Source organism: Suricata suricatta, chromosome 7, assembly GCF_006229205.1.
Source record: "Suricata suricatta isolate VVHF042 chromosome 7, meerkat_22Aug2017_6uvM2_HiC, whole genome shotgun sequence".
In the NCBI taxonomy this organism is placed as follows: domain Eukaryota; kingdom Metazoa; phylum Chordata; class Mammalia; order Carnivora; family Herpestidae; genus Suricata; species Suricata suricatta.
This window is the reverse complement of record NC_043706.1, coordinates 70,836,145-70,863,339: the sequence shown is the minus strand read 5'-3', so window position 1 is coordinate 70,863,339 and position 27,195 is coordinate 70,836,145. Positions and strand designations below refer to the sequence as shown.

The following is a 27,195-nucleotide window of genomic DNA, read 5'->3' as shown; positions in this document are numbered from 1 at the left end:
GTCTTTCGCTCATTTTTAAAATCAAATGGTTTGGTTTTTTGCTCTTGAATTGTATGAATTCTGTGGATATTTTTATAGATTAGTTATCAGATAGATGATTTTTTTTAAAGTTTACTTAGTTTTTTGAGAGAGTGAATAGTGGAGGGGCAGAGAGAGAGGGGGACACCAAGAATTTCAAGCAGGGTATGTGCTGACAGTGATGTGGGGCTTAAACTCATGAACTTTGATATCACAACCTGAGCTGAACCCAAGAGTCAGACATTTAACCAACTTAGCCACGCAGGTGCCCCTCAGATGTATGATTTTCGAAAAATTTTCTCCCAGTTAGTAGGTTGCTCTTTCATTTTGTTTATGGTTTCCTTTACTGTGCAGATGCTTTTTAATTTGATGTGGTTCCACTTGTTTATTTTTGCTTTTGGTGTCAAATTAAAATAATCATCTCCAAGATCTGTGTCAGGGAGTGCACTGCCTGTGTTTTCTTCTAGGAGTTTTATGGTTTCAGGTCTTACATTTAAGTCTTGAATCCATTTGAATTAATTTTGGGGCATGGTTTAAGATAGGGGTCCAGTTTCATTCTTTTGCATGTGGCTGTCCAATTTTCCCAGCACCATTTGTTGAAGAGACCGTTCTCTTGCCAATGTGTATTCTTGGTTCCTTGTTGTAAGTTAATTGACCATTTATGCTTAGGTTTATTTCCGGCCTACTTTGTTCCATTGATCCATGTGTTTCTTTGTATGCTAATGTCATGCTGCTTTAATTACTACAGTTTTGTTATAGTTTGAAATCAGGGGATGTGATGCTTTCAGCTTTGTTCTTTCTCTCTTGCTTTGGCTATTTGGGGTCTTTTGTGATTCCATACAAATTATAGAATGTTCTATTAAGTATTTATGATAGTTAGATACCTTGAAGAAGAGAGTGTACATGGAATTTCTATTATAAAATCTTTAAAATCTAGCCATTATGAAATGATTGATTAGTTTTTTATAATCCAGAGGATAAAAAAATAAAATCCAGAGGACAAAAATACTGAAAAATAAATTAGGAGATGATAAAAAGATGATGGAGAAATGTTGATTGTAAAGTAGTCCACTCTAAGTATAAAATTTCTAATATATCAGTAGTTAGTTTTCTAACATGAAGAAACTGAAGAAGAGCAGTTTATCATATAGTTTACAGATAGTATTTCATTTCTCCAGATCTGAATGGGGCAAAGCAGACAGGGTAGCATATTGGAAAAAAGTAAGCTAGAGGCTCTTCTATGGCAGCTGAGTTTTTTGTATTTTCCTATACCCTCTCTAATCAGTATATTAGCATTTACGTATATTTTTAGATGTTTACTTTTGAATGGGTATTCATGCCCATGGTGAAGCATTTAAAAATGTTTCCTAGTAAAATGCACGTGAAGTCTGCCTTCCATTTCTGTCTCCAACCAGTGGTGCCCTTCTGTAGAGGAACCATTCTTTTGTGTATTCTTCTAAACTTCTTCCATAGATTTTCAAGCATAAACATGTAAATACATCTTTTACACAAATGATATATGTGAACTTTGAGATCACATCACATTTTAAAAGACATTTTACCATATATCTTGCTGATTATTTCATATCAGAAAATATATAGCTACTTCATTCTTTTTGATACATGAATACCATTCTGTTGCATGGACATAACATAATTACTTCTAACTAGGTTTTTTCTCAATACTTTACTATTTCAAACAGTGACTCCATGAATCCTGTACTTATGCCATTTCACACATGGATATATTTTTCTAAGATAAATTCCTACAAGTAAAATTGCTTGGGTTAGAAAATAACATATATTTTATATTTTCTTAAATACTAGTAAATTGCTCTCCAAAAAGATTAACTTTGCACTCTCACTGGCAATGGGGTAGGGTACCTATTTTCTTACAATCTTGTCACTACGTAGTAATATCAATTTTTGCTAATCTGATAGATGAGAAAATGGTGTCATTATAGTCTTTTAATGTTTTTATTTTAATTCCAGTTAACATACATTGTTATATTAGTTTCAGGTATACAAATAGTTATTCAGCAATTCTGTGAATCACCCAGTGCTCACTACTGACAAGTGCACTCCTTAATCCCCATCACCCATTTAACCCATACCCTCCATTACCATCAATTTGTTCTTCATAATTAAGAGTCTGTATCTTGATTTGTCTCTCTTATTTTTCCCCTTTGTTTATTTGTTTCTTAAATTCCACATATGAGGGAAATCATATGATGTTTTTCTTTTTCTGACTTATTTCATTTAGCATTATACTCTAGATCCATCCATATTGCATGGTATCTCATTATAGTTTCAATTTGCATTTTTTTTTTAGTAAGGTGGGTCTCTTTTTTAAAATCTATCTAAATTTCCTTTTTTTTTTTTTTTTAAGAAATGTATTCTTTGAGGGTTTTTTCTCCTTTTTAGTTTTAAAGTAGGTTTTAAACTGATTAAATGTATTCCTCTTTTATAACTTTTGAATTTCTGATCATAGAAAGGCCTTTTGTTCTTTGAAATTATAAAAAAGAGTCACCCATGCTTTCTTCTAGTGCTTTTATGATATTTTTTGTTTGTCTTTGACTAATTGGAATTTATATTGGTGTAAGATATAAATTAAGTATGTAAAGTTATTTTTTTTTCAGGTTGATACCTAGTTGTTTTGATACCTGATGTTTAATTATTATCTCCTCTTATAGTGGAGACTTTCCAGGCAGAGAGAACATCATCACAGTGCCTGGCTCTTAGTAAAAATCAAATGATCAGAGGGTTGTGGTGGTGGTAGTAATGAAATAATTTTAGGGGGTAAAGGTTGAGGTGGGCTTGCTATAAAGAGGGTAAATTTAAGTGTTTATAGCTTGCGGGGACATAGCTAGTAGAGTGTAAAAATATAAGGGAGAAGGAATGAAGCTTTTGGAAGGAAAGAGGTGGACTAAGGGGTTAACCTCAAACAGGAGACTGGAATAAAGGAGGAGAGAATGGTTAGTGTAGTTAGAGAGTACTGTGGATGCAAGGTGAAAAGTTTTATTTTTTTGAAATAGGAATTAGGGGCACTTAAATATGGAGGTGGCTGTAGAGTACTTGAGGAGACCAAGAGGTAGATTTTGTATTTTTTACTTTTTCTTTCCCCCTTTTTTTTATAGGTCACCCTTGCAATTATGGATATTTAAAAGGACCAGACAGTGTGGAGGGGGAGTACCCCTCCTCACTCCCCCTTGGTGCTTGACTCCAGGAATAATTTATAAACTGTGGAAAGTTTTTTTAAATAAAGAACTTGTATTTGATATAAACTTTATAGAGCTATTTATAATTTTTTGATTAAAGTGCCAAAATAAATTGTACAAAGGTGTATAGTTTTATACTACTGCCCTGAGGATTTAAATTATAATCCTAAACAGGTCATTTATTCTCTATAAATCTTTCTGAATAGCACCTTTTTGTCCTGGCTTTTTCATTTTTAAAAATTAGTCTTCACTGACTGTCTTGAAGAACTAAAAGTAAGTGGTCTAAAAACAATTAGGATGAATTCTTCCATCCCTGACTGTACATCAAAGTGTCGATCCTTGAAGCATGCTTTGGATGTCCTTTCTGTGGTAACAAAGGGAAATGAAAACCAGATAAAGGCCTTTCTCTCCAGTTATTGTTACAATGCTGCAACTATCAAAGATGCCTTTGGCAGAAATGCTCTCCACCTTGTTTCCTCTTGTGGAAAGAAAGGAGTGGTAGATTGGCTTATTCAAAAAGGAGTTGATCTGCTGGTGAAAGACAAGGAATCAGGATGGACAGCTTTGCACAGAAGCATTTTTTATGGACATATTGATTGTGTTTGGTCTCTGTTGAAGGTAAGTGTCATTTGTTTATTTAAAACTATTTGGTCTAGCCTATGTTTTTCTCAGTCTTTTTCAAAGACTGTGCTTATTTTCCAAAGATTTGAGTTTGTTCGTATCAATTGTTTGATATTTTACTATTGTAACTGACTCATCTTTAGAATTCAAATCCCATATATATTTTCACATAAACTTTTTCGACGTAGAATGTTAAACATATACCAAAGTTTACAATATGTAATAGACTGTTGGCTGGTCTTATGTTCTGTATACCCCACTGACTTTGTTTATCTCATACTATTTTGAAGTAAATTCTACAGATTTTACCATTTAATCAGTATTATTTATTTTTTAGTATTCTTTAGAAGTATGGTTTACTTTATATATAACTATTAGTTACTTTAAAAGGGTGTACTGGTTATTGAAATACAACATTTAGGGATTGTTTTTGATAGTATGTTTATTTCTTGTTTGGCTAGTATAAAGTGTTTGTAGTTGTGAAAACATTAGTTACTAGAATCAGCTTAATTTATTTGAAATTTCCCATCAAGTAGATTAAACTTAGGTTTGTTGTACTCTACAGCCAAATAATGAAGTGTTTTGAGATCTACCTCAATGTCATTTCACTAATGAGTGCACATGAAAAACTCAAAATCACAAGTCTTGAGTTTTAAACTGAAAATTTTCTTTTGTATAGGCATTTTGTCATGTTTGTAGAGGACACAGAGAAGAACAAAACACTTCCTATCTTCAGGTCATATGAGGGAGCTTATCTTAAGGGTGTTTTATCTATTTTTGATTTTAAAAATGTTTGCTCTTACTATGTAAAGTGTCAGATTTTTAATTAATTCCTCTTACTATGTAAAATGTTCAAATATTGGCTAAATTCCCTTACTTTAATCTTATTTTATATAGTAAGCTAGGTTGGTATGAGTTAAAGCATTTTATTGGCTCTACCTTTACCCTTTCCCACCTCTAAAACTTCAGCTCTTTTCTAGTATCTGCTAGAAAGTTGGATTGCCACCAGTCCTGTCAAGCCTGAGAGGGTCCCTGGCTTTTCTGGTATCATAGGGGCTGTCATTCAGGCGTCGGGATTAGGAGCTTCAGTTTGAAATAGTGTCTGGTTTGAATTTTGGACCTTCTTTCTCTTTAGCACTTCATTTCCCTTTAGAAATCCTTAGTCATTCTTTCCTCCTTGGCTAAGAGAAGCCAGGAAATTGTGCCTTGGGCACCTTGCCCTTGGCTTGACAGTCTTTTGTTATCATCAGAGTCCTATTGATCAGTGATAGGTATCTAACAGTGGATGTGTTCCACTGATAAAATTTTCCCACAGAAATCTTTTCCTGTCCTTTTAGTATTCATGTCTCAACATGTCATGCTATGTGCAATCTTTTTTAGCATATTCTTCTTTCCTGTGGCCTTTCAACATCGCTTAACTGGAAGGGCTGCAGTTTTAGGGGTGTTCATGTCAGTTCCACTTCTGGTTAACTGTAGCCCTTAAGGTATTATGGTTGGCAGAAAGAGACCATACAAGATATACATTTTAAATAAATTGCATTGTTTAAAAATTTCATAGTTATATGATTTTTAATTGCCAAAATAAATTGTACAATAAATATAAACCCATACTTTCAGTTCCTGATTGCCAAAGATTAAACAACAACAACAAAAACCTCAGCAGAAACTTCTTGACTATCTGAAGCTGGAGTAGAGACAGGGTATTTTATGCATGTATTCCTTGGTTCCTTAATTCCATGACAAGATGTGTGCCTGACAAAGACTGTTTATGTTTGTAGGGCCTGCTGTATCTGTTGTTGCTATACCATTATTCTTTCATACTGGTGGTTATTTACCCTACTGTTCCGGGAAAACTAATTTTTTCCATTTGTAAATAGAAGAACTAAATCATAGGATTTAATGGATTAAATGTTATATTATTTGTAAAGTATTTGGAACAATTCTTTTTTGAGTGCCTGATGTGTGCCAGGAATTATCCAGGTCATAGGGATATACGATGTATGCGACAGACAGAATCCTTTTTTTGTTCAAGTTTATATTTTAGTAGAATGAGATAGACCAAAACCAAGTAATTAAATAAACAAATGGGACAATAGATGTTGGTATTAGATGTCTTATTTCATGGAAACAGAAACCAACTATGGTTACCTAAGTAAAAGATACTTTACTAGAGGGATATCAGATACCTCACAGAATAGACCAGTTATGAACCAGAACTATGAAATTAACTGTCAAATTATAAGCAAGACAAATCTCCTTAAACTAAAATAGAATGGTTATAGACTAAATAGAACTAAGTGATCTGAAGTACCTTCCCACTTCCCTGCTCCAGGATAATTAGGTAGCAGGACCAGTTTATCAAAACTATTCCTAGTTTATGGTATTAAAACCATGTCCTTTGAATATAAGAGAATGGTTATTTTTCTGTTTCCTCTAGTATGAGGGCATCTAGCCAGTTTATTCCAAAGTTTTAAAGAATAAGCTTGAAAGGAGAGTAGAGTATATCTCAATTTACCCTACTGGAAATTGTAATCTTAAAATAGTCTTTTGATATCCTTCCTTTTTTGGCAGTATATGGGCAGTGATAGCCATATGAAACTCAGTTAACTTAGCTCATAACTAGTTTGGAAAAATTCATGTATCAGATACTTCTGCTAAACCATGTCATGTCATTTTGGCCTCACCTTTGTGTACAGGCTTCTAGCAGCTTTATGTAGGTGTAAATCTCTGCACCTTGTTTCTAGCCTCTACTGCATGCCTCTTATTTTATGCTCCAGAACTTGGCATTCATGCATAACCAACCAAAAATGCAGAGTTAAATCCTCTTTAGAAGAACAGGAACTGAAAGTAAACACTTAACCCTTTTATCCTTGGCTGGAGAATTTTTCTGTGATAATATTGTATAAGGTTTCAGGGATGTCCTGGCAGGATCATGCACAAGGCTCCGTAGCAATGGCCTACTTGATAACACATTTTTGTATTGGTTTTTCCTCCTATTTACTCTCCTGGCCCCTCACTTTCTAGGATCTTTTCCCAAGGAAATTACCTGCATGCCAGTCTTTATCTTATGCTTCATTTTTTAGAAAGACAGTCAAAACAAAATAGCTCTCTATATTTGCAGACAGGTATCTCCAGTAGTGTTACCAGTGGTTTATAATGGAATAGCTGTATCTAAAGTACATCTCCTTGTAGAGATTCTCAAGAAATGGTCCAGCTTATAAGCCTGGTATATACTTAGATCCAATTAACAAACTAATGAATTTACCTATGATTTTGGAGGTATGATGTTTATTTTACTTATTTTTAAACAATTTTTTTGAGAGAGAGATAGAGAGCGCATGTGGGTATATGAGCTGGGGAGTGGCAGGGGAAGAGTTAGAGACCGTCTTAAGCAAGCTCCAGCTAGGAGCCCAGTGCAGAGTTTGATCTTGCTATGGTGAGATCATGACCTGAGCCAGAATCAACTCAGATGCTTAATCGACTGAGCCACCTAGGAGCCCAAGAGTTTATATAGGATAGACTAGACACTAGTCCTGCAGCCTTTAGAATTTAAGATGAACATATTAGAAAATGTCAGAGTCCACCATATCTAGGGAGCTCTAATAGTTTAAAAAGGGGGAAAAAATGTAGCCTTATGCAGGCGGAGCTACTTAGAATACTTAGAATGATGCAAATGTATGTAGTCTTCCTAGGGTCTTGTTGGTATGTATAAAGTTTGGGAAAATTTATAAAACTGGCAAAGTAAACTCTCTAGGGATCTCAGTTTCTGGGATTCCATTTGTTAAATTCATAGCTTAGGGTACTGTATCTTGGAATCTACCTTTGTTATTCTTAAAAGGTCAAGCTCGGGTCTTCTCACATGGATTAATTCTATTTTTTTTTTTAATACTAGGCAACATTCAATTTTAAATTTATTAAACTCTTAGATCATTTCTGATCTTTTTTTTTTTTTTTTTTTTTTTACCAGTTAGCTCATAGCTTATTTGAGTATTTTTTGTTCATTGACAATCCTTATGTAAGTAATAAGTATTATAACCATCTGGAACATAATGAATTTAGAATTGGTTTTAGTTTATTAGGAATCCATTGTTTCAAAGTAAGAGGAGATTCTTCTTTCTTAAGTAATCCAAAGCAGAGTATTCCAACATATTAGAGTTTAATAACTTCATAATTCATCTCTGCCTGTAACTACCCAGGTGAACTGTGTGTACAGATGGACAGTGATGACTTGCACCAGTTAAAATAAAGATAAGTCTAATAGGTGAATGTCTTATTAAACTACCAACAAATGTTATAGTTACCTTTGAAAATAATATTTTATATTTAAAAAATTAAAGTTAAGTAACAATAATATGAACTAAACATTGCTTTCTATCCCTCCTGCCCCCTTGCATCATATTTTAGAAGATACAAAAGTATGGTGATAGGGATAGGGTGTGCTAACTGCTTTAAATGTTCTGCTTCATGTTGGATTTTGAATTGTGAAGATACAAACTAAAGATTAAATTCATCCTTAAAACATAAACACACACATCCTCAGATTTTTTAAAGATACCATTAATTATATGTGACTTAAAGAAGCCACAGTTAAACAATACTGAGATGAAAACCTATATCACACAAATAGAAATAAAGTAATATTGTCTTAAATGTAAATACTTGGTATAATAACATTCAAGGCAAAACTAGATGGGGCTTAGGTGATCATATTATAGTTATAAACAGTAAATTCTAATAGAAGGATTGTTCTACCATTGCCTTGAAATCTTTACAGCCCTTAACTGAACTAGACATGGGACATGACTCTTTAAATACATAATATGTATATGTACATGCACAGGCACAGACAGAGACCCAGATCTTGGGCTTTCTAGGCAGCCAGACTTGCCTTATTGTAGAAAACTTCCAAATCTAGTTCATTTTGACTTTAGATGTTACTTATTTTGTTTTCTGTTTAAGAATTAGATATTTGATTTTTCTTAGTTCTCTTCTGTATGTGAGAAAATTTGGGTGGGCATAGGAGGTAACATAAATATATTTTTTCTCCTTTTTTTCTTTTTCTTTCTTTCTTTCTTTTTTTTTTTTTTAGCATGGTGTTAGTCTGTATATTCAGGACAAAGAAGGCTTGTCAGCTTTGGATCTTGTAATGAAGGATAGACCAACTCATGTAGTATTCAAAACTACTGGTAAGAAAATTCTGCAAATATATTCCATTAAGGTGCAGCTTAGAAATTTTAATGAAACTCTGTTCTTATTAAAATACCTGAGGAAATTTGTGTATGGATATCTGCAAGGAATTTTTACTTTGGTGTATATTGGTTGATAATTTTGTGGTTTTATTCAGAATGCTGATTGATTTTGCATTTTCAGTTTCAATTTATACTGTGTTAGAGTAAGAACACAGCATAAGTGGAGGACAGTTGGAATTGTAACTACGGTAAAGTAATTAATGTACATCCAGAAAGTAACTTGAGGTAATCAGTACTTGAGGTATAGAGGAAAAGGAAGTGATTATTTTACCCTTACAGCCTTCTGATTTCACTCATTTCTCCAATTTGTTTGCCTTTCAACTTTGGAAATGGAAATTGGTGGAAAAGGAGATGAGTTTGAAATGGAGCCGCTCTATAATTTGACTCTATAATTTATAAGCCACTCTATAATTTAACTAGTGAACAAGCAAGGACACATTCTTCATTTTTATTGCTACCTTGGATACTATATTGCTGGTTACAGTTATAGTTCTAGTGAAAAAATTTCTATGTCCTCCAAAATAAAAATGAAGACTTAAAACTTAAGCTCTGATTAAGTTTAACCCAGTTTAATGGGTATTCCCCTGACCACTAGTGTGATTTTTCATCTGTTAAGAGTAAACTATTAAAAGTTAATGTTTCTGTAGATACAGCAAATAATATCACATTTGCTTCATGTGGAACCTTTATTATATATATATGTATATATACATTACATATATATATACTGTAATAGTAAACATCTTATATTTAAATAACTATAGGTATTATTTTCATGGAAACTAAATGGATATGGCAGGTAGTATTTTACTCATTTGGCAGTTACACTAGCTGCTAATGAAACAAGGAACAAATATTAGATTCCTAGCATTGAGACAGGCCTGTGCTGATTTGGATTTTCTGTTTCTATTCCTAGAATTAGATAATGTGTTAATAGTTTCATAATGTAAATGATAATTTTGGCAGCATCTTTCTAATAATGGTGGTTAAATTAGTTCCTGTAAAGAGTCTATGTTGAGGAAAACCGATTAGTAGAGTATGTCTATAATTGAACTAAACTGGTATTTGTTTTATGTTTTAGATCCTACAGATGTCTACACTTGGGGAGATAATACAAATTTTACCCTGGGTCATGGAAGCCAGAATAGCAAACACCATCCGGAACTGGTGGACCTGTTCTCCAGGAGTGGGGTTTATATCAAGCAGGTATTTTGAAGTATATTTTAAAAATAACTTCTGTGTTTGATAAGTTTATCTTTTCATTTGGATTGTGTTAACTTTGTTGACAGGATGATAACATTTTAATGAACAAATTGATCAAATAGAACTTCACTAATTCTGTTTCAGATTTTGTTAAGCTTTAATTGTACTTAGACTGTGTTAAATACCATAAAACTATGAGATGTTTGTGTAAGCAAGTTCGAAATTAGAAGGCACTATAGAGATATTACTTTAACTTTAAAAAGGTAGAACCTCTATTGATTTTCTAGCATTTGTTTCCATTTCACAAAAATCAGAGTTGTTTCTCAAGTGAAATTGTTGTTGAAACTCATTGTTACTAGTTTTAGGTGAGGGAACCTGAGTTATTAAATAGAAGTAATTATAAAATTTTAGTTGATATAATTGTGGTCTTGGTCTTATTTCATTATGCTAGATGATATCTTCTACTTCCATGGATTTTGCTACAGTTGACATAATCTTTTTCTATAATGCAGTGTGTGTTGTGTTGTGTGTGTGTGTGTGTGTGTCTGTCTGTCTGTCTGTTTCTGAGCTTGACTAGGTCCTCAGAATTCTTAAAATGCTATTCCACCCATTGGCAGCCCCTAATGATTGATCACAATTAGGGCAGCTACAAAAGATACCTGTTTTCCTCTTCTGAGTTAGTGTCATGTAGTTAGTTTTCATGAGCTGAGATTTTTCAGGCGCAAGGATTTTTAAACCGGGGAAGGAATAAATGGTGGCATTAGGAAACCAGAGACTGACTACCTTCTAATCCTAAAATATATATATTATAGAGGAAATTAGCATATTCCACTTGGTTAGGCTTATGGATGAAACAGTACACTTAAGGAGAAAGTGACACTTAAGGCAAGGAAGTGAGAATATTTTGTGAGGAGAGTAAGGATCTAAGAAGTTTTATTTACCACAGAATGAGGGTTGAAGTGAGCACTATGGGTAGGTTAGAGAGGAAGGGAAGCAGTGTAAATTACAGTGAGAAAAGAGAAGACAAGTTTTACAGGAATATTTACTGAGCACCAGTTATATAGAGAGTCCCATAAGTCACTGGAAGTGGATTATTTTGTACTGTAGAACCAAATAAATTAGCTACCAGGGGGCAGAGAATTAATTTTAGCACAGTATATTACAGAAAATTAAGGTGAAAAGCCATAATTACTTATCTCCTTAAAAAACTCAAGAGGTTTTGGGGCACCTGGTGGCTGAATCGATTGAGCATCTGACTTCGGCTCAGGTCATGGACTTGGGGTTCATGAGTTCAAGTCCCACGTTGGGCTCTGTGCTGACAGCTCAGAGCCTGCTTCGGATTCTGTGTCTCCTCTCTCTCTGTTCCTCTCCTGCGCTATCTCGTGCGCGCTCGCGCTCTCTCTCTCTCTCTCTCTCTCTCTCTCTCAAAAATAAAGATATAAAATAAATTCAGAGGTTTTAAAGTCAGAATACTTAAACTCTGGTATTGACTGTTTAATAGAAGTTGGAAACAATAGAATGGCATTCTAAGATTGGAGATAAAATTGAAAATATTATTTCTGGCTTCAAAAAATGATTTTTCCTTTACAAATGCTAACTTTGTATTATAAATTTGAATGCAATTTTGGGTTTTATTTTTACACTTTCTGGGTATTTGTGATACAGCTAAATGAGGTAATGACTTTTTGCATAACTTAACATAAGTATACGTATTCACAGAACTTACCAAGTAGTTAAAGGATATGTGTTTGTAGTGCTTGCAATTCAGCTTCTAATTTTATTTTCCATAAGAGCTTCAGTTTTTTTTTTAAATGTTTTATTTATTTTTGAGAGAGAGAGAGAGAGAGAGAGAGACAGCATGAGAAGGGGAGGGTAGGAGAGAGAGGGAGACATAGAATCCGAAGACAGGCTCCAGGCTCTGAGCTAGCTGTCAACACAGAGTCTGATGCAGGGCTTGAACCCACGAACCCTAAGATCATGACCTGAGCTGGATTTGGATGCTTAACTGACTAAGCCACCCAGGCGCCTCAAGCTTGACTTTCTTCTAAGTCACTTTCTAATAATTCTAACATTTCTTTATTTCTCTAAAAAAATTTTTTTTATATACTGAGCCACTCAGGCACCCCTAAGATTTCTTTGTTTCTTAATCATTTTTTATATCCCAAATTAGAAATATTTTTAGATGGCCTAAGCAGTGTAAATGCAAATAATTTTTATAAGTAAGCAAACAGGATTTTTAAATACTATTAAGGTAAAATAAATATACTGAATATTAGATGCATTGAAAAATAGAAAAGTGTAGCAGAGGGGTTAAGTATGTAGGTACACAAAAAGGCATACTTCGTTTTATTGTGCTTTGCTTTATTGCACTTAACAGATACTGCATCCTTTTTTTTTTTTTTTTTAACAAATTGAAGGCTTGTGGCAACCCCTGCATTGATTAAGTCTTTCATTGCCTTTTTTTTTCAGTAGAATTTCCTTATTTCAGGTCTCCGTATCACATTTTGGTAATTCTCTCAATATTTCAGACTTATTCATTAGTACTATGCAAACCTTGAAGAACATAGGGGTTGGGGCACTTGACCCATCATGCAGTCAAAAATCCATGCATAACTTCTGACTTCCCAAAAATTTAACTGCTGTTGACTGGGAGTCTTACTGAGAACATAGTTAGCACTACTTGTATGCTATATGCATTATACCTTGTATTCTTTCAGTAGTAAGCTAGAGAAAAAATGTTATTAACAAAGTCAGAGGAAAAGAAAATACATTTATTCATTTACTTAAGTATATTTGTTTATTTTGAGAGATACAGGGAAAGAGCACAAAGAGGGAGAGACAGAATCCCAAGCAGGTTCTGTGCCATCAGCACAGAGCCCAGGGCAGGGCTCCAACTCACAGACTGTGTGATCATGACCTGAGCTGAGCCCTGGAGTCAGACACATTACTGACTGTGCCACCCCGGCGCCCTGGGGAAGAGAATACACTTACAATTCTGTACTGTATTTACTGGAAAACATCTGCATATAAGTGGATGCTCACTGAAATTCAAACCTGTGTTGTTCCGGGGTCAACTGTATTTGTTCTGGGTGATCTGTGATCAGTTATCTTTGATATTTCTATTGTAATTGTTTTTGGGTACCACAAACTGCATGCATATAAGATGGTGAACTTATTTGATTAATGTGTGCTGCACTGGCCCTTGTTCTTTATGTCTCTACCTCTTTTTGGGCCTCCCTATTCCCTGAGACACAAATTATTATAATCAGTCCACTTAAGACCTCATCAGTGGTCTCTAAGTTTTTTAGTGAAAGGAAGAGTTGCATGTCTCTCACTTTGATTCAAAAGCTAAAAATGATTAAGCTTATTGAGGAAAGTGTGTCAAACGCTGAGATAGGCTGCAAGCTAGACCTTCTGAACTGAAGAATTAACCAGGTTGTGAATTCAGAGGAAAAGTTTTTGAAGGAAATTCAAAGTGCTTACTCTAGTGAACATGTGAATGTTAAGAAAGTGAAACAGGCTTATTACCAATAGGGAGAAACTTTAGTTGTCTGGATAGAAGATCAAACCGGTCATAATATTCCCTTCAGCCAAAGCCTAATTCAGAGCAAGACCCTAACTCTCTTCAATTCTATTAGAGCTGAGAGAGGTGAAGAAGTTGCAGAAGAAATGTTTGAAGCTAGCAGAGGCTGGTTCATGAGGTTTAAGGAAAGAAGCCATCTCCATAACATCAGAGTGCCAGGTGAAGAAGTAGGTGCTGATGTAGAAGCTACGGCAAGTTATCCCAGAGGTCTAGCTAAGAGAATTCATGAAGGTGGCTTCACAAAACAACAGTGTTTCAATGTGGACAAAACAGCTTTCTTTTGGAAGAAGATGACATCTAGGACTTGCTCATAGTTGGAGAGAAGTCAGTGTCTGGCTTCCAAGCTTCAGAGGACAGGCTGACTCTCTTGTTAGGAGCTGCTGCAGCTAGTGACTTTAAGCTGAAGCCAGTGCTCATTTACCATTCCTAAAACCCTAGGACCCGTAGGAATTATGCTAACTTTACTCTGCCTGTGCTCTAAAACTGGAGCAACAGAGCCTGAAAGACAGCACATCTGCTTACTGCAAAGTTTACTAAATATACATTTTAAGCCCACCTATGGAAACCAGTGCTCAAAAAAAAAGATTCTTTCAAGGTATTAGTGCTCATTGATAATGTACCTGGTCACCCAAGAGCTCTGATGGAGATGTGCAACAACAAGATTCTTGTCATGTTGTTTTTATGTCTGCTAACACAATATCCATTCTGTAGCCCATGGATCAAGGTAGTCATTTTGACTTCCAAGTCTTATTACTTAAGAAGTAGATTTCATACAATTATAGTTGCCATAGATAGATCTGATGGACCTGGGCAAAGTAAATTGAAAATCTTCTGGAAAGGATTTACATTCTAGATAGCATGAAGAATATTTGTGATTTATAAAAATAGGTCAAAATATCAATGTTAACAGGAGTTTAGAAACTGATTCTAGTGTTTGTGGATGACTTTGAGGAATCAAGACTTCACTGGGGGAAGGAAGTACAGAAGTGGTGGAAGTAGCAAGAGAACTAAAAATAGAAGTGGAGCCTGAAGATGTGACTAAATTGCTGCAGTATCTTGATGAGTCTCAAAGGGATGTGGAGTTGCTTTTCATGGATGAGCAAAGACAGTGATTTCTTGAGATAGAATCTCCTCTTGGTGAAGATGCTGAAGATTGTTGAAATGATAGCAAAGGATTTAGAATATATTTCATAAACTTAGTTGATAAAGCAGTGACAGGTTTGAGAGGACTGACTTCAATTTTTGAAGAAATTATACTTTGGGGAAAATGCTATCAAATACCATCACATGTTATATAAAAATCATTCATAAATTGAAGAGTCAGTTGATTTGGCAAACTTCATTGTTGAATTGTTTTAAGAAATTGCCATAGAATTGCCATGTTTTAGAAATTGTCTCACTTTTAGCCACCACCACCCTGATCAGTCATTAGCCATCAACACTGAAGCAAGAGCCTCCACCAGCAAAAAGATTATGACTTGCTGAGAGGTCTAATGATGGTTAGCACTTTGTAGCAATACAGTATTTTTTAAATTAAGGTATATATATTATTTTTTTTAGCTACAGTGCTATTGCATACTTAACAGACTATAGTATCATGTAAACATAACTTTTATATACTCTTGGAAACCAAAAATTAACTCTCTTTACTGAGAAATTCTCTCTATTGTGTTGATCTGGAACCAAGTCCACAATATTTCCAAGATATGCTTATATTTAAAACTGCTGTTGGTTTCCTGTTAATTGCCTACTGATGAAGTTCAGTTATTTAGGTACCCTTATCTTCTGGTAAGAGTTTGTGAGTATGTAAGTGTGTGTGCCAAGAGGGCAAGGCGGGGGAGAGGGGTATTGGAAAGATGGCAGATAAAAAAGGAAGTGGGGAAAAGAGTAAAACTCGAAAATAAATATAAAATTATTTAAATCCATGTAATGATATTAAAGATATATTAGACAAAATCAGAGATACTAAAAGGACATACTAACTGCCAGTCCGCATATAGGTGATTTTGTTTTTTAAAAAATACGTTTAAGGCATTTTCACTGTTTTCTTTAATAACATATATTGCTATTTTCTTAATCTTTGTGTTTCACATTGCATTGCTCAGTTTTTGTTTGGGATTTTATAAAGCTGGGAAACAGCTGGCTACTGCTTTTTGTGGTTGAACACTTGAGATTTATATTTTTTGTTTAATTTCTTTGTTCTTTTTCTTATATGTATTTTTAGACATAATTTAAAAATAAAGCATGTATATTTTTAATTTTATTACAGAACATGTACAAAGTAGAGAAAAGGTATAATAAATCCCCGTGTACCTATCATGCAGCCTAAAGATAGTAATATTCTGTAATTTATATTTTTTTATGAAATAAAGGATATTTTATTCAGAAAAATTTAATGATAATTCTCTTGTTTTCTCTCAGGTGGTGCTTTGTAAATTTCACTCAGTGTTTCTGTCTCAGAAAGGGCAGGTTTATACCTGTGGTCATGGTCCTGGAGGACGTTTAGGCCATGGAGATGAACAGACATGCTTGGTAATTGAAATGTCATTACTCATTTTAGGTTAACTTCATTAAAATTTCCATATACTGGAAGCTTCAGTTAATTAAAAACATTATTTTTAACCTACTATAAGCAGAGAATAATATACCAATTGATAATAGAGTTAAAAAATCAGTTTTCTGGTATATATCATGGTCAAACTAAAGGATTTTGATATGCAGAATTCTAAATCATCATAGAAAAATTATATTCTGTTTATAGCAAATATTGAGATGAGAGCATATGAATAAGCTTTAAAATATTTCTATAGTTGAAATTTTAAAAGCCAGGCTAATTATAAAATGCTTCTCTTGAAGTAGTTCTGGGTTTTATTTCTTTTAACTTCTAATCAAAGTATTTGTGGTCTAAACGTTGAGCCAGTATTCTCATTATATAATCACAAAATTGATTCTTAAGCTATTGAAACTTAGTGCTAATTGGAAGAAACCTGCTAATCATTACATTCAGTAAAATTGCCTCAGTAAGTCTTTTTAAGGTAACTTTTTTTGAAGGGATTACTGGTATATTTGTCATCTCTTAAAGGGTGCTTTACAAAGAAAAGAGAGGTATGACAACAGCTTCCATTTTTTGAGGGTTTATATGTTCGAGGCATCAGTCATGCTTTTCATGGAGTGTCATTACCTTGACTTAAGTCTCACAACAATCCTGTGAGATTATAGGCATTATGATCTTCATTTATGCTGTGTCAGAAATTGTTTGATTTTTATACTTAAAAACTCATTTACTCCTTACACCTGTTTTTTTCCTGTATTTAAAAAAAATTTTTACAGTACATCAGTGAATACTTTGGCTGATGAGCTGCATTTATACCAGATTTGCACTGGATGTATGAAAAGGGCTCAAAAATCATTTGCTGGACTGAATTATTTTATTGAAATGTTTCACTGGGGTTTTGTATTTAACTCATAAACCAATGTCCATATCCTGTTAAACTCATCTGTCCCTTGCTAAATTGTAGGGTTTACCAATGATAGATATAGCCATTTAGCAGTCACATCATTTTGGATACAGTATCACCGGATTCTACTTTCATTTTGGTATAAATCGTTAATATACTAAACTAATTTTATTTTGTAGATCCCTAGGCTTGTGGAAGGACTGAGTGGTCATAATTGTTCCCAGGTGGCAGCTGCAAAGGATCATACTGTTGTATTGACTGAAGATGGATGTGTTTATACATTTGGCCTAAATATTTTTCATCAATTAGGAATTATTCCTCCGCCTTCCAGTTGTAATGTACCCAGACAGGTAAACTTTTTTTTTTTTTTTTAAACAACAAGATGACTATTGGCTATAAAACCTATGTGGATGAAAATATGGAAGATATTGATATGCAACTTAGTTTACTTATATTCTGTGGTATATACTTTATTTTTCACATGAGTCATTGAGCATAGTATAAATTAGCATTTGTTTGGAATAAGAAAGAAGACACTTGGGAATTAGGCCCCAAACTGCCTTAGGTTCAGCACTTCTTTTAAATAAATATAATTTTTTTTCTGGGAGAGAGAGAATGTGAATGGGGGAAAGCCGGAGAGATTAGGAGACAAAGAATCCAAAGCAAGATCCAGGCCCTGAACCATTAGGAGAACAGAGCCGGATGCCAGGCTCGAACCCACGAACCCCAAGATCATGACCTGAGCTGAAGTCAGACGCTCAACCAGCTGAGCCCACCCGTATGCCCCTCAGCTTTTCAAGTATTCACAAGCAGAGGGGGATCCACAGTTTTGAGGCCCTCTTTAAGAAAAAATATGAAGTTTAGAAATGCAAAATGGGCTATCCAGATAAGTTACCCAGAAGCCTAAGCTTATTGGCCTCATGGAAAATCTGCCTCTGCACAGAAATCCTACCTGGCAATTTTATGTGAGGGGACATAGCTCCAAAAGCCGCTGTTCTTTGTTCTGATTTCCCACTCCCGTTTGCACAACCACCACTGCTCAATTTCACGGACCTAGTTCACAGAACTAGGAATGGTGCTCTAAATATTACTAGAATCATCACTTAATAACAAATGTGTTTTCAGCTGATAAAATTTTGTATTTCAGAGTTAAATTTCTTTACTGATTTAATCCTCTGGATTTAAAATTATTATTAGGTATATGGGGCGCCTTTGTGGCTCAGTCAGTTAAGCGTCTGACTTGATTTTGGTTCAGGTCATGATATCACAGTTTGTTGATTTGAGCCCCACTTTGGGCTTCATGCTGTGCAGAGCCTGCTTCGGATTCTCTCTCTGCTCCTCCCCCTTGCGTGCATGTGGCACACTCTCAAGATGAATAAAATTAAAAAAATAAAATTATTAGATAAACATTTTTTATTTATTAAATCTAATGCTTTTCCAATCTGTATGACTAATGAATCAAAGGGAAGTACTACTCAGAAACAGAGGTACTTTCCAATCTGTGGTACTTGGTTGGAAGATCCATTTTCTATAATCGTGGAATTTGTGGATATTTAATCATTTTGCAGATTTTTTTAGAAGTGGTAGATTTTATGTGTTTTTATTCTCATTTGTGTGGCTGTCTTAGAGATTTGGGTTGATAAGGACATACCCAGTATTCTCAACTGGGGTTACTTTTGCACCTCCAAGAGCCATTTGGCAATGTGCAGAGACCTTTTTAGTTGTCACACTGTGGGTAGGGATGGGAGCATCCAAGGATGCTGCTAAACCTGTAGTTTAAGAGATAGTCCCCTACAGCAGAGAATCATCTGGCTGAACGTCAATAGTGCTGCCCGGAATATGTCAATTTCTTTCTTTTTTTTTTTCATTTTCTTCATTTTTTTTTCCTTTGCTCAGTTTTTTTTTTCTTAAATTCCACATATGAATGAAATCATATGGTATTTGTCTTTCTCTAATTTTGCTCAGCATTATTCTCTCTAGCTCTGTTGCAAATGGAAGGGTTTTTTTTTCTTTTTTTCTTCTTCTTTTTTTTTTTTTTTTTGGTGTGGCTGAATAATCATCTATTGATGGATATTTGGGCTGCTTCCATAGTTTGGCCATTGTAAATAATGCTGCACTAAACATGGGTGTACATGTATCCCTTTAAATTTGGGGTAGATACCCGGTGGTGTAATACTTGGATCATAGGGTGGTTCTATTTTTAATTTTTTGAGGAAACTCCATACTGTTTTCCACAGTGTTCCACTTTGCATTCACACCAACAGTGCAAGAGGGTGCATTTCCCTTTCTCCACATCTTTGCCAACATTGTTTGTGTTTTTATTTTTAGCCATTCTTCCAGGGGTGAGGTGATATCTCATTGTAGTTTTGATTTATATTTCCCTGATGATGAGCATCTTTTGATGTGTCTCTGGCCATTTGTAGTTTTCTTTGGAGAAATGTCTGTTCATTCATTTTGATTGGATTATTTGTTTTATGGCAATTGAATTGTATCAATTCTTTATATATTTGAGATATTAACCCTTTATTAGATATATCATTTGCAAATATCTTCTCCCATTCAATAGGTTGCCTTTTAGTTTTGTTGTTTCCTTTGCTGTGCAGAAACTGTTTTTTATTTTAATATAGTCTCAATAGTTTATTTCTGTTTTTGTTTCCCTTGCCTCAGGAGACATATCTAGAAAAAAGTTGCTATGTTCAGTTTCAGAGAGATTACTACCTGAATTCTCTTCAAGGATCTTTATGGCTTTGGTCTCTTATTTAAGTGTTTTATCCATTTTTGAGTTTATTTTTGTTTATGGTATAAGAAAGTCATCCAGTTTCATTCTTTGGCATATAGCTATTTTTCCCAACAGTATTTGTTGAAGAGACTATCTTTTTCTCATTGTTTATTCATTTCTACTTCATCAAAGATTAATTGACCATATAGATGTGGGTTTATTTCTGGGTTTTCTGTTCTGTTCCATTGATATATGAGTTTGTTTTTATGCTATTACCATAATGTTTTAATTATTTCTGCTTTTTAATATAAATTGAAATCTGGAATTTGTGTTTCTTTTTCAGGATTGCTTTGGGTATTCCTGGGATTGCAAGGGTGGTTCAGTATTTGCACGACAATCAGTGCAATAATGTTTAATAAGTCATCTGGATAAAAATGCCAATAGTGTCATTGAAAGACCCGGAATGTGTCAAATTTAAAAATACTATATTTTCTGATAGAATTTTCTGATAGAACATGCATATTGCTTGTTGACAGGTTGAATGATTTGGTTTGTATACCATGCCAATTTTTTATGTTAAAACTGCTGACTTAAAATGGCTGAATCAGAATGTCTTGTGCTCTGGGAAGAGTTGGAGTCTCTAGTGCTGAGATCTATTAGTGAGTTCTGTCATTAGAACTTGAGGGGCACTGGTAGTGAGTATGCCATATACTGCTACACTGGTCTACCGGAGCTTGTAAAAATTGTACTAGTTCATAAACACATAGCAAACTGCTATCTTGTCTTTTTGAATAGATGCAGGCAAAATATCTGAAAGGAAGGACAATCATTGGAGTAGCAGCCGGCAGGTTTCATACGGTGCTATGGACCAGAGAAGCTGTTTACACTATGGGACTAAATGGTGGACAGTTGGGTAAGAAATCTTGATGACAATGTCTGAAAAACAAATTGAATTCTTAAAATGGATATTTTGTGATTTATTTGTGTAATTTTTTAGGTTATTTGCCAGACCCCAATGGAGAAAAGTATGTAACTGCTCCTCGTCAGGTTTCTGCCCTTCATCATAAGGATATCACTTTGTCTTTGGTTGCTGCAAGTGATGGGGCCACAGTCTGTGTTACCACAAGGGGAGATATTTACTTACTTACAGACTATCAGTGCAAGAAGGTGGCTTCTAAGTAAGTATATTTCTGTAAAGAAATCTCACTTTAATGATAATAATCCAACTCTTCAGCAAAACTCTTGAGTATCAGCTTTATGCTATATCATCTGAAGTATCCAACTGAGAAAATGGAATGGAGAAAATTTAAAACTGAAAGGAAAAGTCAAGAGTTTTTGCCTTTGATGACATTAGTCTTTTGACAAGCATCCAGGGAATATATGTAGACATTGTAAATTTTAAAGCAGTAGCTGAATTATGTTTTAACATATGGTTAAATGTAACTTATAAATCTCTCTTTTTTTTATGCTTCAGGTACACAGAACTAGATTAATCATAATTCTTGGTTTGCAACACAGTCATTCTTGTTTCATGTGTAGCTTTTTTTTTTTGTTGTTAGGCACTTATTTATTTAAAAAAAATAGTTAATCATATACTGGGATTCTCAGTCCATGTATTCATAACTAACTGGTATATTTTTTATCTTTATATTTGTGTAGCCTGTTGTTACTGAAAGTAGGTTCTAGTAGCATGCAGTAAATTTAGCAGCAGTTTGTTGGGTCATCAGAAAGCCAGGTAAAGCAGGGAATTATAAAACTAAGGTGCAAGTATGAATTGGTCCACCAGTTGGAGTTCCCGTCTCCCTATCTTCCATGCATAAGCCATACCCAGAAGGTGTCCTCACTGATTTCATTTTGAACAGTTTAAGGAGCAAGTGATTAAAAACAATTATGAGATAAATTCATATGATAAGAGTCCTTTACTTTTCATATATTTTCAATCTTATATAGTCAATCCATTTCTGATTTGATGGCAATGTTTTGCTTTACATATTTTTTGTGTCATTCCAAAGTATTCAACTTTTATAAAAAACATTCTTTTTAGACTAATATTTTATTGGTTTATATATTATCTTATTTAATAATTACAGTAATACAAGTAAAGAAGATCTGCGAACAAAGTGAAATTCAACTACCCGGAAGAGTATAGCTCAATTAGTGGAAGGAATAGTGTAATGATTAGCCATCTAACTTTTAAATAAGCAATCAAGCATTTAAATTGCAATGCAACAGAATGTGCTTTTGCTATTGTAAATGAGATGGTACTTAATAAACACATTCCATCCATGAAATTAGCTTAGGAGCAGAGAATGTCAACCATCATTTTGTCACAGTTTAACTTTTATATGTAACAGTTGGAAGGGTATCAATTGTAGGTCATATTGCAGTTTTAGAAAAATGAAAATGTAAACTTAAATGTTTCTTGTAACTGACTCGTTTTTTTTTTTTTTTTCTGATCATGAGGTGGTTTTTTGGATATTAAGTTTTGTTATTGATTTACATCATTAAATTACATAAATATGTTATATCCAGGTTTTTAACTAAGAAAATTCTTTTGTTACAGAATGTTACAACATAGTAATTGTGAAAAGTAAAAATTAAATTCTTAATGTAAGCAAAATATCTGAAACGGAGGACAATGATTCAAGTAGCAATAGGCAGGTTTCACACAATGTTATAGGCATATCATGTGTGTAAATATAATGGAATGGCTAGTGTATGAGTTATTACATTAGTAATACTGATGATTTTCCTGGTAGCTTTAGCTATTTGGGGTGTCCATGTTTGAAATTTAGTATTTCTGTTTCATTTTGAGTTTAAAGTTTTTCTTTTTTGTTAAATTGCAGATATACTTAGGAGCTTTTAGTTTTATCACTTATTTAAAGTAGAGTGAATGTGTGTATTAGCAAGTGGGACTTTAAGTGCTGAATGTGTGCATATGTGTGGGTAGAGGCATTTGGGAGGAAAAGACGTGTTATAAAAAGAAACAGCCATTATGTAGGGGAAACTTACAGAAAGGAGGGACTAAGGATACCCAAGTCCAAATCATTTTACTTTACCTTTTACAATAATCACCCTAGATTGTTGTTTGATTAAGAATTTCTTTAAAATCAAGCATGTGTACTTTAGAGAACATATTAATGTAGAATTTTTTTTTCACCTAGGCAATTAAACTTGAAAAAAGTTCTTGTTTCTGGGGGGCGTATGGAATACAAGGTTGATCCTGAAAATTTGAAAGAAAATGGAGGTCAAAAAATCTGCATTCTTGCAATGGATGGAGCTGGACGGGTGAGTGTATATTTTTGCAAAAATGTAATTTTTTTCTCGGTTGGTAGCTGTAGGGAACTCGATAAATGTGAACATGAATTACTATGATAATAATGATTATTGTTGACTTTATTTCTATAATTATTTTTGACATCCAGTTCTAATTAGTATGGAGCTGGTACTTCAAAGTTTGATGGCATTAACAAAGCTGTTCTATGAAACGATTAAAACTGTAGCTTCATATTTCATTTACTGTGCTTAAAATGGAAATAAGGGATTTCAATGGATTATTTGATATGTACACTGAGTACTGATAAAGATATCAGGTTGAATAGCTATGATATTTATAACTACTCTTTAAAAATAAAAGCTAAACAGGTAGTAATAAAAATTTGGTGCATAATTAGAAAATTTTCCCCAGATTTAGTGTTTTTTAAAAAATTTTTTTCAGTGTATTTATTTTGAGAGAGAATGAGGAGGAGAGGGGGCAGAGAGAGAGGGGGAAAGAGAATTCCCAGCAGGCTCCACATGGTCAGTCTAGAGCCCGATGTTGGGCTAAAACTCATGAACCGTGAGATCATACCCTGAGCTGAAACCATGAGTTGGACATTTAACCCAGTCACCCAGTTGCTCTTCCCCAGATTTAGTTTTAAATGAATGTACACATATGTATATTTTCAAAGATTATAACTGTCATATATAAAAGGTAACATTTCTAGATCTCTATATGAAGAATCTCTAATCTCTCTCCATTTAAGTAGAGTTCTTATTTTAGTTCCCTGTGCAAATATATCAGTACATTTCTCTAATGAAATTGTTAAATTAAAAGTATATGTTAGTAACATGAATAATCTTACACTGTGGCTAGAAAAACACAGATTGCTTTTTGCTTAGAAAGTAGAAACATACAACGGGAATATTTTCTGAGGTTTACAAAGTGCTATAAAATTTGACCTTTTTGAAATTGAAGAATTAATTATAAAGCTCCACCTACTGGTACTTAACAGGTGTAAACCTAGGGAAGTATATTAGAATTAGAGCTCTAATTTGTACTAAGGAATCAGAGGCATGGGAGTACAAAAAACATTTGACTGTAGGATATGTTTCATTTATATTAGTATGGATCTAGTTTCTACCTCTGGATTTTTACTTTGAAGGAATCAATCAATATAGTTTTTTACATAACTTTTGAGTGACCTTGGCAGTTACCATTTAGTCTTAGTTTTTTTTAATTATGAGGAGATTTACTGTCTAAAAATCACCAGTATTAATTTCTCAAATGAAGTCTTTCTTGGAATGCAAAAATGAAATGTACAAGAGTTGCTGCTCTGGATAAAGCTGGACTGGGAAACTCAGCACCCCATCTCTCATTATTTCCTCCATCCCTGAGCGTGGCTTCTAAGCCATTTCTCAGAAACACTATTTGCGGAACCACTTGGAAGTCGTTGAACTCTATTATGAGTTTTCTATCTCTAAGATTTTGTTTTAGTTATATAATTGGGTTACTCATACATCTTTTTTTCTTGAGAGTTAAAATTTGGATTTTCATAGGGTGATTTTCATTCTTCTTGCAAATAGGTGGTACTACACAAGTCTGATATCTAAGATTTAGCTTTTTTTTTTCTTTAGTATTGTAGCAAATCTATTTGCCAAAAAGAAGTAATACTGAAAATTACTTCTTAAGAAGAGTGTCTTCGAAATATTTTTAGAACTTCATATTTGCTTGATGTACTTTTTTGGGAAGACATAGTTCTTTAAAAATAAACAGATTTTTATAGTATCTTTTTTTGTAGAAGAATGAACATTGAAACATATTAATCAGAACTTGTATTTTAGAGATACTCTTTCTTGATTTAATCTTTTGGTTCAAATGCTATAGGAATATTTTAATATTCCAATGTAATTTGGTTTTAGGTATTTTGTTGGAGATCAGTCAGCAGTTCCCTGAAGCAGTGTCGATGGGCCTATCCACGCCAGGTGTTCATATCTGATATTGCTTTAAATAGAAAAGACATTTTATTTGTTACACAGGATGGAGAAGGATTTAAAGGGAAGTGGTTTGAAGAAAAAAAAAAGAATTCTGAAAAGAAAGGTCAGTTCATATATGTGAGTAGCACATAACGTACCTTTCGGTTTTAATTTTGCAAGTATTTATCATTAGGTTTGACAGGTATTAAATTTTACCCTTAGGTCTCCTCTTTCGATTTTTGTGTGTGTGCAGATAAGCAGAGTGAATTCAGTTCACTTAAATCTGGAGTTTTGAGACCTTTTATCTGTCTCAGTATATCTTGAGGTCATGGTTCATTCCTATCACTAATAGAAGATCTCTACTGTTAGTAGAAGAGCACACTGTTGCTAGCCTTGGCTCACGGGGTGAAGAAGTATAAAGTTAAAAAAAAAACCCAAAACTTCCCAGATGCGTTTTTTTTTTCTTTTACATTTTTTAATGTTTATTTTTGAGAGAGAGCAAAAGAAAGAGCATAAGTTGGGGAGGGGCAGAGAGAGAGACGCAGAATCCGAAGAAGGTTCCAAGCTCAGAGTGGTCAGCACAGTGCCTGATGCAGGGCTTGAACCCATGAACCGCAAGATCATGACCTGAGCTGAAGCTGGATGTTTAACCAACTGAACCACCCAGGCACTCAGATGCTTTTGAACCGTTTTCCAAGCTCCATTTTTACTGTTCCTCCCTAAATTGAGAATTGAGTGGCTTGTAGTGTTTGTTTGTTTTTACTTACTTGTATATATACAATTAAAGTTTTTAATAGGTACATTTCATGAATTAAAGAAAAATTATGGGAAGAATAAAGTTTATATTTATTGAGAATTTTAAAAAGTAAAAGTAGTTGTATTAAACAGTTGCTAAATAGAGAGAAGTTTTATTTCATCTCTTGATGAATATAAAGGATAGTTTTAAGATGCCACTATTGAAAATGGAAGCTTTCCATTATATAGTTCATTCTTAATTTTATCTGATTAAAAATTGTTTTTTAACTTGGGTTAGCAACTTTTTCTTTCATAATTATTCTTTGTTGATTTTTTTCTGGAAAAACTAGAATACATTTAGTTCTTCATAGTTCATTGGCTACACCATAGCCCAAGTCACATGGACAACTGCAAAAATTATGTTGCTTTATTTGTACTCCTGTTTCTTTTTTTATCTGTTCTTAATTGATTATCAGAGTGATCTTTTAAGATCTGATTCTAAAATTCCCATGTTTAAGAATTCTTTAATGGATTCCTCACTTCCTAAACATGACCCCTATAGCCCCTTCTCTGAAGTCATCTTGATTTCTCTCCCTTTTATTTTCCACTCTCTAGTCATGTTGACCTTCAGATTTTCAATTTTGTTCAGTAGTCCCAGGGCTTTTTCTAATTTTTCACATCTCATCTTAATTTATATGTGAGAAATGTTTTTCACAGATCACTTAATCTAAATTGAGGGTACCCTATTTCGCTTCTCATATCCCCTCTGTATTTTCATGATTCAACTCATTTTTACTTGTCTTTATGTATTTATCTTTGTGATTAATCTTTTTAATGCTTGTCTCCTATCAGATTGTTAAGATGGCAAGGATCTTGACTGCTTCTCTGTATCCTTAGCATTCAGCATATTTTCTGACAGATAGTAATCCCTTATTAAGCTATCGATTAAAAGAATAAATGAGTTATTGTATGCTAAATCATATATAAAGCACATTTATAATTACTCAGTTATAAACATTCTTCAAAATGATAATGTCACAGTGGAGTGATTGTTTGTTGTATTTATTTCTTTATAGATTATGGAAGTCTGTAAACATTTGAAGTATATTTACTGTATGCCAGATAAAGGCTATGCTTTAATGGTACAAAATATATA

The 27,195-nt window shown here is 33.8% G+C and overlaps 1 protein-coding gene across 6 annotated transcripts in view; it reads left to right on the top strand.

Moving 5' to 3' along the window:
• The window catches only part of IBTK (inhibitor of Bruton tyrosine kinase), a 91,900-nt gene that overhangs the window by 6,411 nt on the left and 58,294 nt on the right, over positions 1-27,195 (top strand). For 5 of the 6 annotated variants that reach the window (XM_029943637.1, XM_029943638.1, XM_029943636.1 and 2 more), the window contains exons 2-10: positions 3,156-3,854; positions 8,947-9,043; positions 10,188-10,312; positions 16,314-16,424; positions 17,530-17,700; positions 20,865-20,982; positions 21,067-21,247; positions 23,234-23,357; positions 25,251-25,428. In XM_029943637.1, coding sequence (XP_029799497.1) covers positions 3,534-3,854; positions 8,947-9,043; positions 10,188-10,312; positions 16,314-16,424; positions 17,530-17,700; positions 20,865-20,982; positions 21,067-21,247; positions 23,234-23,357; positions 25,251-25,428 — 1,426 coding nt within the window. In that variant the 5' untranslated portion in view covers positions 3,156-3,533. The remainder of the gene's footprint in view (positions 1-3,155; positions 3,855-8,946; positions 9,044-10,187; positions 10,313-16,313; positions 16,425-17,529; positions 17,701-20,864; positions 20,983-21,066; positions 21,248-23,233; positions 23,358-25,250; positions 25,429-27,195) is intronic. The other variant, XM_029943639.1, reaches the window with a different exon arrangement.